The 13,022-nt window shown below is 39.5% G+C and overlaps 1 protein-coding gene across 3 annotated transcripts in view; it reads right to left on the reverse strand.

Moving 5' to 3' along the window:
- ABCC3 (ATP binding cassette subfamily C member 3) overlaps positions 1-13,022 on the reverse strand; it is a 47,952-nt gene that overhangs the window by 29,738 nt on the left and 5,192 nt on the right. For all 3 annotated transcript variants that reach the window (XR_007779038.1, XM_030232656.2, XM_050981357.1), the window contains exons 2-5: positions 4,539-4,715; positions 3,543-3,668; positions 2,515-2,652; positions 719-844 (exon numbers count right to left, since the gene is read on the reverse strand). Coding sequence is in view for 2 of the 3 variants with exons in the window: in XM_030232656.2 (XP_030088516.2) it covers positions 719-844; positions 2,515-2,652; positions 3,543-3,668; positions 4,539-4,715 (567 nt within the window). In the remaining variant the exon portion in view is untranslated. The remainder of the gene's footprint in view (positions 1-718; positions 845-2,514; positions 2,653-3,542; positions 3,669-4,538; positions 4,716-13,022) is intronic.

Raw genomic sequence — 13,022 nt, forward strand, 5'->3', positions numbered from 1 at the left:
ATTTTGATAATTTTTGGCATATTGTATGGTATATTACACGTACATACCTATGTCCTAATGAGACATAAGATTGATTTCTTTCATTTCCCACCCTGAACTCCTTTTATCCCTAAAAATTGCTTCATACACTGCCTTTCAATCACACCTATAAAGTGAAATGTCATTCTACAGTTTCAGAGATGTTCATTTTAGGGCATGAGCTCAACTTCTCTCTCAGCTTAGTTCAAACATAAATCCAGTTACAGGGACTATTTTTGAATTGGAGAAGAAATTTAACCTGTGACACTACTAATATCTTTTGTTATTAATGTTTTTCCATATCTGTTCTCAACACATATAGAACTCATTATTAAGACAAACTTCATAGACTTTTGCTAACTTGAGATGAATGTTAAGCAAGTAGAGTATCATATCCTCAAAAAACCCTCTGAAATAATTATTATTACACTTCAGTGCTCATAAATATAATTTACACTGCTGTGAAGCAGCAAGCAGGAGAGCTGCTTTCACTGCACAGCTTCAAGCCATTCCTGATGACAGAGATAATGGAAAACCCCAATACTAGTCTTCATACCCAGTGTTTTTTAAGAGGGTCACTTAAATACTGCCATCTCTATAACAATCCAAAGCTGCTTTCAATGACAAGTACTCTCAGTGGAACTCTCAAAACACCATATAGTCTGTAAAATCCAAATAAAGCAAAGTGGAAAATACTTACAGCATCTTTATTAACAGGGGAAAAAAATGGAGGCTTCTCTTTAAAACATGAAAGTATCAACTCAATGATTATGAAAGCAAAGTAGATGTAAAAGGTGGTAAACCTGAACCTTTCATTTACACGGCCCTAGAGGAAAAAGAAACACTGTAAATGATTGCTTTATTGCACTTCCAAGTTCCCCATACCCTCTCTCTCTCTTTCCTTTTTCACTGCTTCTTTTGGCAATTCCTTTCTTCCTTCACAGTTGAATACTGCAAAGCAGCTCATAGCAGGAATTATGTCACAAAAGTACACTTGTACTCTGACAAGTGCCTCAGAACATGCTTATCTCCAAGCTTTTCATTTAATCATGTCAAGTTCAAAGTGCTTATACATCTTCACTGCATGCAGACACCCTCTGGAATCAGGTCTATATAATATCCTTTTAAATTACCTCTGGGGGTTCTGGCACATCATGTCTTAAGCATAGGAACTGTCAACCCAGATCAGAGAACATCCTTTAATACCTTGTCACTGACAAAGCAGTGAGTGCCAAATACTTTCAGAAAAGCTGCAGAATAACCACTGCATTGCATAATAAGAGTTCCATCTGCTCTAGAGGGATTTCCTTTCCTAATCATGAGTCTGCAGTTTCCTTAGAACTTCTTGCTATGAGAGTATGTCCTTTATACAGCTCTTTCATGCCCTAATGCCATTCTGAACAGTCCCACTGTTTGCTTAAAATGTTTAAACTTTAAGTGCAAGAGAAGGAATATTTGGTTCTGGGCAGTCAGAGGAGGAGAAACGTTACCCCGACTTGTTCTAAGGCTCTGCACCCAAAATTTCAAGATGATTATGGATTCAACACTGATAGTCCAATATTTTCACTTATTAAAGCTGCCTCTAAGTGGTGTTTGAATCAGTCTCACCAGATTGCAGCTATTATTTGACAAAGTTCTACCCAGGCTCTCAGTTAAGGTTTAATTCAATCTCTGCTGGAATATTTACAGCAGCCTGCTACAAGAAAATCCTTGCTAACAGGATAATGCTGCTAATATTACAAAGAAGCAAGAATAAAAACAAGAAATTACCAAACAGAATCAACACTGATTTCACTAGGAGAAGTGATCATCTTAATGTTTTCCAAGCACTCTTTTTCTCTCCCAGGCTTTGATGATTTACTCACTGGAGCAATCTGCCTTGTCCTACTTAGTGAAATATGTTTCTGTGAAAAACTCAACAAGTTTCTTACTTTGGGAGAACCTGCTATGTTTGCAAACAGGAATCTTAACAGCCCAGATTTCTTTCCTCTCCCTCCAAATTCCTCTCTTGTTTCAGCCCCAGTGGAGTCAAAATGCTGTCCTCAGCACATCAGGCACTTACACAAGGAAGCCCATGGAGCTGTCTAATGTGGCCAAGCTGCCTAAGTAAAAAAGGAACTCAAGATATTAAAATGTGTCTTCTCTGATTACTACCCACGCCCATTTAAGCAAAAGGCTGCAAAAGGGAAAGAGACAAAAAAAGGCAGGAGTCTGTTCACATATACACAGGGTTGGTATTGCTCTCTTATGTCTATCAGGTTACCAGTATAGCCCTGGGCTAAGCAAAATCTGCTTTTTCATATTGTCTGAGACATCCAGCTCCCTTCTAGTTACACAAGTCTAAGTCAAAACAACAGAACCAAACTCCTCTCTCTCTGTCTCTCTGGCAAAACCTGGGCTCAGATCTGACTCCAAACTGGGGTGATTCATTCTTTTCACACAGATGTGGATGCTACATTTCCTATTCTCCGAGTGCTAGAAAGGATAGCTTGTTACCTGTGCTGTTGTAGTCATGATCTTTGAGCGGAAGGGCCCCACGGCACAAAGCACAGACAAAAACCAGAAGATAATGAGCACTCCAGAGGACTGGATTCCCCTCAGCCTTTCGTACTGGGTCAGCAGTGTGGCTAAGAGCTGTAAAAGTAAATACAGGAACACATGAAGACAACCCCATCCCAGTGCTACCCTTCTTTGCACTCTCAGTTGGCAGTTCTTAGAGCCACCACTGACTGGAAGGACAGCAGAACAGCAGGACCTTTCTGAAATAAGCCCCATCATGACTTCACAGAAATCAATGGCAAGACCTCCATCATGTAAGGAGAGGAGCAAATAACACTGAAATAATTTGCTTTGGTGTTTTCAGAGCCTCAACTTCAGAATTCAATTTTTAAACCTTTGCACGTAGGGCTGGGAACAATTAAATGTTAGCTAAAAATATTTTAAACAAATGTAGGAGCTGCCATTTCTCCAATCCAGACAGACCATAATGACTTGTCTAGAAAATGATATTTTTTAAAAAAATTAACCAAGGGAATTAAAAAACTTAATGGGCAAATTTTACTGCTTTATTTTTCATAGAACAGCCACAAGCCTGTTTATCATCCTAGCCAAAGCCAACTTGTTTTGCTTAATGGAGGAACAAGCACCAGATAACAAACACAGCTTTACAAAGTCCAATACTAAACAATGCAAAAACCATGCTCTATTGTATCTCTCTATTTAGGCAAAGTCCTACTCAAATTCTCTCCAGTCCTGGATCACAAGCCTGGATAAACAGGTGAAAGCAGGCTGGAAGGCAGAACAATCTCTCCCTTACAAATATTTTAATTTACAAAGCTGAATCTACTTGAGAGAGAGATTTGTAATCCAGCCTTTTCAGTAGAAAAATTTGATTCAGTGATACAAATACTGATAATGCAGTCAAAAGAGGTTCAGATAAGACAATGAAGGCACAGGGGCTCTTCATCCTTCATCTAAGAAAAAGTTATTCATACTGGTCATAGTGAACGGAAACTGCTACAAACCACAGTGATGCCAACGACTAGTGGAGTTACAAAATACACTGGTGGAGGAGTTCTGTTTTGCAGGAGCTCGTGGAAGGAGTAGAAGAGATCTGCCCAGCTCACACACCACAGCATGACACCAAACAGCTGAGAGGAGGCAAACAGAAACGACATTTGGTAAACTCCTCTACAGGGATGGTCAGAGAGCTAAAAAAAAACCAACCCACTCTGATTCCCAGATTCCCAGCAAAACAAACCTGTGTAAACACAATCATAGCATTGATCAGCTGCAATCTGATGAACTGTCCCACTGCACTCAATCCAAGGATCTCATCTCCACTGTTTTCTGAGGGATTTCCAATCACAACCAGTAGAAAGATTGTTGAATTTGCCTGGATTTCTTCCCCTATTTAGTTTTGACTGGAAACACAGGCAGCATCCAGAGTAAAGGCAGGCATGCCCTGAAGCAGAAGCCTGGTGTTTCTCTCCAGAAATAACCCAAGTTATTTAAACACCTATGGAAAGCAACTTTCTTGCTTTTATTAGACCCAAACACACACGCAGACCTGAGGGGCTGCTGACACCAGAAAACCTTTAAGCACAAGGTGCAGATGAAATCATGTTGCTATTTCGTGGGAAGAGTGGCTTGAAAAAACCCTTCTCATGAAAGTAATTGCACAAAAGAGATACAATTCCCACTAGACCTACTTTAACATCTTTGCTCTGCAGCTTTCAGTGGTTTAAACATTACTTAAGGGTGAAGCAGCACAGTTTTGGCTCACAAAGGGGGACTGTTCAAGGTAGGGCAATCAATTCTTCCCTCTACTGAGAGAGGTGGACTCCTAGAATGGATTTCCTTCCTCAGAGATCTGTATGCAAGCTGTTCCTATGAGCAAGCTCTTCAATACGATAAATCAGAGGGAAATGAGTTTAAACCCTACTGCAGCACTTCCTTGGATGCTGAACTAATAAAAATGAAGTCTGTGTGGTCTGTGGGGCACTGCAAAGAGCTCTCACCGTCTTGAACCTGCTCAGCATGGACAGCACGATGTACCCTCGCTTGTTGTGCTTCAGGTAGAGAAGGTAAAAAGGTAAGGCACTCCAGAGGTAAATGCTGGGGATCCAAGCCAGGATGGTGTTCTGGAAACATGGAGTTAGGTCTGGGTTATCCGTGTGTATTGTAAGGTTGGAATCCTGGAAATAGGACGAGACACATTTCTTAACAGAGAGGAAGAAGTGCTGCCAATTGGCATATCTGCTTGAATGAAGTTGTATTCAGATCCTGATGGAGTTAGCACATGGCCTGAGTAAGAGCTTTCCCAAAATACTTACCCCAACCCTTTGGGTTAATCTCCTCTAGTGAAAGGACTAGGTATTTACAGCTATAAAGAGGGCAAAATCTAAAAGAAAGATTTCTGCCCTACTGTATTTCAGAGCTGGACATACATTTTATATTAGACAATCCCCTTTTGATTTTGTCTTTGCCGAGGCTTAGTTACAGGTGCTGACAACACCATGTTCCACAGGCATTCCCAGCCTGGAGTGCCTCTGCTAAATAAAGCTCTTGAGGAAAAATTCTCCATCTGAGAACTCATCCACCAAGAATGTCTTGTCCAGGACCGGACAAAATGATCAGATTTAGACCAATCTTATGCTGACCTGGGAAAATTCCCTCCATTTATGACTAACACTTTGTCCTTCTTACTCATATGCTTCCAACTTTAATTACTTCCCTATTCTAAACAAAGGCAAAAGGAATGTACTGAACATGCAGGTAGGAATCAGGTTTTCTTGGAAACATTTCAAGTAATGCTTTGCAGCTGTGATCCTGAACACCACAAGCCACATATGCACTTGTACCTAAAGATCTGAATGCACTGCATGCAAACACAGTTACACAAGTTCAGACTAAAACAGAACTTTCAGTACAGTGAAGGGGAATTTGGTTTTAATCAAACCTCCTGGAAATTCACAATGTGGATTTTGCTATCTGATGTGACACCTTACACGTGGTAGATAAATACCTACTTGTGGGGAATGTAAAATGACTTTGCTGTACTGTCATTAACAAGATTATGATAAACTAAGATATCCCTGGTTCAAATATATCTTATCTCTGCACTACAACAATTTACTTAATCATTTCTGGGTGTGAGCTCTCTGAAGTGTTTCAGTTACACGGAGCCAATTCTCATCCCTTGTGACAGACTGCTCTGAAAATCAATTTCTCAAAGTATTTCCAGTCCTGCTTTTGTTTGCCAACACAAAAGAGACTGAATGCTGAAAGTAGTGGTTGATTTTAGGAGAACTGAAGAGCACAATCAGCAGAGAATCTTTCCATTTCCTTGATGATTTGTCAGAAGGCATCTCTGAACCTGTCCACAAACACATGAACGAGCTTGTTAAATGTAATGAGACTACAAAGCCTTGGCTGGGTGCAGCACAGTTTGGCTGAACTGTGACACATTTGTCATTCAGTGCTGCAGCTTTGGCAATGGTGAAGGCTGGCACAAATCCTCCAGCTCCACAACTGAACTGCACCCTTTGCACAGCTGGTGCCTCTCCAGCCAAGAAATGGCTTTTTTTGGAGGCAGTCAGGCATCCAGCATGGGTCAGCAGAATAAAAACAGCCCAAATTTCCTCAACAGGTTTGTCCAGACCTCAGGAACCTTCAGCCACAAATCAACAACACAGGGGCAATCACACAGCAATTCAAACACAAGATCAAAACAAAACAAAACTCCAGCCCCACATTCAAACTAGTTTTGTGTTTACCTCCAGCAAACAGATCTCTGGCACCAGAATGGATGAAAACATTTAAAGAGCACCCATCTTTTGGCTCATCATCAAAACATTTCAGCATCTCTAAAATAATAGGCTCCTCTAGCAGCTACCCTGCCTGGGGCAGGAGATGCCCTGTAGAAGCTTTGAGCTCTTTAGCTCCCAAGTAGGAGCTTATGTAGTCTCATTTATTCAACAAAATACTAATTTCCTCTTTAAATTACATGTGGTTTAGCAATGTCTTGAGCATGTTTGCAACTGTGTTCCTTTTGCTTATTAGAAAAAGTCCTAGAAAAGGAAAGCAGACGAAGAATAGCAATAACTGAAGCTCAGAATAAAACAAAGACTCTGCTTAAGGGAAAAGATATTCACAGGACCTTCCCCCTGCTTTTTAATTTAAACCTTTCCTATAGGACCAAAATGTCACGGATAGCTTTCTGTCTGACAGCAGCCTAGAAACTGCCCCAGATGTCCATTAACTTTTGAACTGAACACAAGCTGCCTATTGTGTCCAAGACACAGACTGCAGGGCTGCCAAGCCATTGGAAGGGTTTCATTTACTCTTATTTAAACAAGGCAAAGGGTTTGCACTCCTGAACATGAAAAATGAGGCTGGGCCAGAAAACAAAAATTCTGTCAAAAAAAGAAAAAAAAAAGAAAAGAAGAAAAAGAAAAAGAAAAAAAAAAGAAAAGAAGAAAAAGAAAAAAAAAAGAAAAGAAGAAAAGAAAAAAAAAAGAAAAGAAGAAAAAGAAAAAAAAAAAGAAAAAGAAGAAAAAGAAAAGAAGAAAAAGAAAAAGAAAAAAGAAAAAAGAAAAAGAAAAAGAAAAAGAAAAAGAAAAAGAGAAAAGAAAAGAAAGAAAAGAGAAAGAAGAAAGAGAAAGAGAAAAGAAAGAAAAGAGAAAGAAAAATCCCTCAGATATACCAAGAAAACATCAACAATCCAGAACAACTCACAAAATACAACAGAAACAAACTGACAAAAAAAGAAAAAGAAAAAAAAAAACAGAAAAAACAATAAAAGAATAAAAAAAAGTAAAAAAGCAAAAAACAAGACAAAAAAAGTAAAACACAAGAAAAACAAAGAACAGACAAGAAAAGAACAAGCAAACAGAAAAGAAAAGAAAAAAAGAAAAAAGAAAACCAGAAAAAAAAGGAAAAAGGAAAAAAAAAAAACAAAAAAAGAAAAAAAAAATAAAAGAAAAAAGAAAAAAAAAAAAAGAAAAAAGAAAAAAAAAAAAAATAAAAAATAAAAGAAAAAAAAAAAGAAAAAAGAAAAAAGAAAAAAAAAAAAAAGAAAAAAGAAAAAAGAAAAAAAAAAGAAAAAAGAAAAAAAAAATAAAAAAAAAAAAAAAGAAAAAAAAAAAAAAAGAAAAAAGAAAAAAGAAAAAAAGAAAAAAAGAAAAAAAAGAAAAAAGAAAAAAGTAAAAAAGTAAAAAAGTAAAAAAAGATAAAAAGGAAAAAAGGAAAAAAGGAAAAAATGAAAAAAGTAAAAAGGAAAAAATAAAAAAGAAAAAAAAAAAAAAAATAAAAAAAAAGAAAAAAAAGAAAAAAAAGAAAAAAAAGTGAGATTTTTGAGATTCAGTAGAATTATCCCTGAGAATAAAAGTGGAACCTTTCCAAAATTATGTGAAACTACAGAAGCAGTATCCATGTGATGGCCAACAAGAACCTAAGAACCTACTGCTTCACAGCACATGGGAACAGGGACGTGGGCTGAAGGAGAGACCTATGGCCAAGACAACAGGACTGACTACTGGCTTCTTGGTGATGTTTTTCCAGGTCTAATTCTATCCTGGATCAGAAAAGTAAGCTTTCCTGTAAAAGATGTCCTTCTGTAAGGATCTGCTTCTGCTCTGAGAGCAGACTGTTGTCACCCTGAGTAGGAGAGGGGTCCCTACTAGAAGACCCCGTGCCTAAAGTACGTAAGTAATTGAATTCCATTCTAGTAACTTGCTCTCCCTGAGACCAGACTGGAGTGGATTAATGTTGCTACGTGTCCTGAGACAGAGTTCTCAAGTATTTAGTTTTTTAAATATACTTTTATTTATTTTCTCCCTGGTAGCTGATACATTGTTCTGTTTCTCTCTTTGCATTACAATTATGTGATTATTATATTTGTTATTTATTTCAATTATTAAACTGTTCTTTTCTCAACCCATGGGATTTACTTTTTTTCTAAATCTTCTCCTATCCCAGCAGGAAGTGGAAAGGGTTAGTGAAGTGGCTGGGGTTAAACCATGTATGTTTCATGTAACAGGGACTCTACAATGAATTAATATTATTACTTTTAAATCAGGGAGTCTTCAAGTTGTGTTTTTTATCAAGCAGGATCTGTCTTCATGGAGCTGGAAGTTCCACTTAATGGCTTTATAAATCACCTCACAGACAGTGTGTATTCCAACATGCACTCTAACCTAAACAACTCATTTTGAGTCAGAATATGACACAAAGGCTCAATACAATCTCTCCTGAGCAAGCCAACTTTGTTACATATTCAATGCAGCAGTAAAGCTATGAACTCCACCCTGGAGAACAAACACAAGAAGCAACGGCTGAAGGGAGACACCAGCTCTTGGCATCCTGCCCTCAAGGCTCTGCCTTTATTCTGGCTTTGTCCTTCTGAATTCTGTCCTGGCAAACAGAGCAAATTGTAATGTTTCTTGCGTCCTGTTCGGGTTGAGGGTGAAAACAACCACCTTGGACTGTCTGGGTGTGAGGGTTTTCCTTCCATTTGCTGCTGAAAGAGGTCTAACACTGATGTTTGAGAGCTGCCCTGTTCCTTGGCTCGTGGCTCTGTGCTTTCCTGAGAGCTGCTCACCTTTCTCTGGACATCACAGCTCTGCCCTGAAAGGCTCTGTAGACAGCTCTGTGAACCAGGGTTGTGTGACCCAGCAGCAGGCACTTCCCCCTCACAAGGGGTGGTACTCAGCAGCAAATGTTGGGAAACAGAAATTTCTCCACAAAACTCATTCCAAGGAAACCACAAGAGCCAGCATATCCATCTCAGTCAGTCAGCACTGCTGTCATCCCACTGACCCAAAGCAAGTGCTGAGGACAACAACCTGTGACCTGTTACTAATCCAGACTCCCTGTGCTCTGTGGCTTCTCCTGACTGCCAAATGCAGCAGCATTCCCTTGGATGCAGGATGCTCGGATGCTGGAGGCTCTGCTGGTGAGACACAGTACTGCAGAAATCACTGAACTCCCTGGGCACACGATTTACTTAATCCTCTAGTACTAAAATACAATGGGAAGACCCATGAGAAAAGATTAGAGATGCTTGTAACAGCTTCACAGAAGAAAAGGGGTCTCTTGGAGTTTAAAAATTACAAATTAGTGGGGCTTTCTCCTGATCAGTTAAGGATATCATTGACAGGGGCCCTTGCCACAGCTTTCACTCACACCCTTCACTCCAGTCTGTCTTTAGATAAACAGAATTCTTGTATTAAGGGCAACCTGGGTGGTAGGACATGCATTTAAATGACTAGTTTTAAATACATGATCTTTAATTACGGGAAGGTATTCAACAGGGGAGGCTCTGAGCAGCATTAAATCTGCTCTAATACTTCATACTTTCTATTAGGTTCTCCCTTCTGGAAAAGAAAATTGCTATTGAAAAAGCCATCCTTGAAACTGATAATGCCTTTAAAATAAATAAAAGTTCAGTGCCACATATCTTGGGCTTCCTGCACGTAATCCATTACAGCATTTAAAGGACAAATAGAGTCTAGAACTCGGCTGCAAAACAGAGACAGGGAAATTCCTGTCTGTGTCTTTCCCAAAACCCCCAGATGATGTTAAAAAAGCCTGCTGAAAAAGACCATCTGGAGTTTTGGTCTTGAGTTTAAGTCTAAATCAACTCCTACTCTATTACAGAAGCTTAAAATAAAGCTGCCTCACACTGGCTTTACCCAGCAGTAAAAATAATTACTGATGATGCCATGGAGTGGCTACCTAGAACAGAGGCTAGATAGAGTTAATAGAATAAAGTAGGTATTTATTAAAGGCCTTCAACAGGTGCACCTTGGGCAGTGCAGGAGCCTTGCAGAGGCCACACTCAAGATGGACCAGGGTCACAAGTTCTTGAGAAAATTATAAGTTTGGTTTATCTGCCTATCAGGGGTTAATCCTCCAATAGCAGCTGCAGCTAATGAAGTCACATTCCCCCAGTTTGCACTGCCAACACCCCCCTTTTTCCCCCCATTCACTTTTGTTTTTACTTTTCAGGGGCTGAGGCGGAGGGCGCCCTTGGATCTCAGGCCTGGAAGGATTGTTTTGTCTGACCAAAATGTGAAGAGAGCTTATTCACACCCTATACAGAGTTCAGAATTATATACTAATGCATTACAGGATCTGAAAAATATAACAGCTAAAATCTTGAAGCATCACTGATGCTGCAGTAAGGTTCCTCAAACAGTAACAGAGAGAATCCAAACCCTGGGGAAGACTTACAGCATCTCTGCAGTGTCAAGCAGTTCTCTCCTTTAAATGGATCCATTAATACATGCTTCTCTCTAAATTTCTACAGCTCCAAAAGACTGGTGAAAAGCACAGGAAACACATACCCAAACTTTATCTGCTGGAAGGTAAAGGCCATTGGGCTGAAGTCACTCACACCTTACCCAAGGCTAACACAAATCCTATCAGTGATTCCATGTCAGTCATTGCTAGTTTGCATGTTATGGAAGATTAACAGTCAAACTGGAAAGCTGGCCAGGAAGGTACACATCCAGTGTGGAAGACAGGGAAGGGAATAACTGAAAGCAACAATGCCTCCCTGTAGTACATTAACACGCGTTAGTGGGAATTAAAATGCAAAGCAGATCTTCCTGCCCTTCTGCCCTTATGTCTGGTCAATACCCTGCCAGGACTTCTACTTGCACAGCCTGGGGAAAAAAAATAAAGGAAAAAAAAATCAAAAGGAAAGGGAAGAAATAAGAAGGATGTCTTTCTCTTGGCTCTACCACATTGCCTCCTTACAGGAATGAGAGTGGATCTGAACTGCAACACTAAGAACTACCAGGGCTCAGTCTTAGCTAAAGTACAAACTTCACCTCAGCCTCTCCATGTCTCACCTCCCATTTCTACCTGTGGTCCATCTCCTCTGCTAGGTCCCTGTTAATAAATTCTTTAGGACCAACTCTAATAATCATTTTAGAGCATAAATGCCAGCAAGTACAGCTCCAGGCCTCCAGAAGAGTGCCAGTTTCAAATGGGCTTTTCAGAGCACCATCACCTGTTTACATTTGCAAAGGAACAGCTTCACCCTTACACAAGGAGTTGGATGCTTCATTAATTTTGAGTGGCTGCTGCACAACTCAATTCCTTCTCATGATTACAGAACAACCTTTCCCCCACCTGATAAGGGCAAGAGGTAACAACATTCTTCACTGCAGCAACACTGCTCAGAAAGAAGGCAGGGTTGAGGGACATAAGCACTTCCAGTTCTGCATGAACCACACAGCTGACAACCAGAAATGGTATCCTTCTCTTGTACAAAGCACACTGCACCAGTTCTCTACATAAGTGAAGGACACTGAGCAGGAAGCTAAACTTTCTTTTCTAGCAATAAAAGGATCTTTAGTGGCTTATTTTAAGGGCTCAAATAGGCCTGGCAGAAGGCCAGAGCCTATAGGAGTTAGTTTATGATTGTGGAGTAACTTGTCACAGGTTTTTGCTCAAGGTGAAGTTTTATGATACAAATGCTACCAACCACACCATGTACTTGAGGACTAGACAGCAGAACTAGACAGTAATTTCCTTTTTTATTCTCTTTTCAGTTTTGGGGTTTTAGGATTAGAAGTTCAGAGCTTCTTTGCTATCAGGAACAAAAATAAGACAGAATGAAAAAAGGCAGGTTCACATTCCCCACAGCCATGGGAGCCAGGTAATGGGCTTTTGTTTCAGAAAAGCACGTGTAGCCTCAGGGAGACAGTGAAGGAGACCACACTATATATATGGATCTAAGACAACATACACCTAAAGTAAAAGTAAAATCCATCTAATTCAGCTGTTTCAGTAACATTCAGTCCTCTTGCTCAGACAGAGGGACATTTTTTCCTTGTGGAGGGGAGGGCGTGGTGCAATCATACAGGTAAAAATGCTCTAGAATCAAAAGCAGCATTCAGAAGAAAATGAAACAGGATTGTTCTTACACAAGGAAGTTTCCAACTGTTTTTAAAATTGACCATGGCTATATACTGTGGGAGAGAAAACTTCCTGATACTGGCATCACTGATCCTATGGCATTTTGCAAGCACCAATAAAGGAGAGGGGTGTGCTGTTGCAGACCACTGTGATAATGACTGCCAGGGAATATCCTTGATTTAAGCCATCCCATCTCCTTTCAGTTAAAGGAATTCAGTTAATTTAAGGATCATCATAAATGTAGCTCAGTTAAAGAGACAGGAAAAGCAAAAACAGCTGTGAATGACACAGTCCCACTGTAATGCCATTTTAAGCTACACCATCCTGTTGGGCTGATGTGTACTAATTAAAAGGATTGTTACAGAAAAATTGCTATCAGTGCTGCTCTGAGAGCAATTGAAATATAATTTAGAATAAAAATCATTTAACTGGGGGGAAGAGGAGAGATTTTTTTTCCTTTAATTGCAAAAATGTCAAATGCATTCTCTGTTTCAGAGAGAAAAAAGAAATTATTAATTCTGAAACTGACTTTTGACTTTTGAAACAACTCCTATGAAACAGTTTCTCTTCTC

Source organism: Serinus canaria, chromosome 18 (genome assembly GCF_022539315.1).
Source record: "Serinus canaria isolate serCan28SL12 chromosome 18, serCan2020, whole genome shotgun sequence".
NCBI classification, from domain to species: domain Eukaryota; kingdom Metazoa; phylum Chordata; class Aves; order Passeriformes; family Fringillidae; genus Serinus; species Serinus canaria.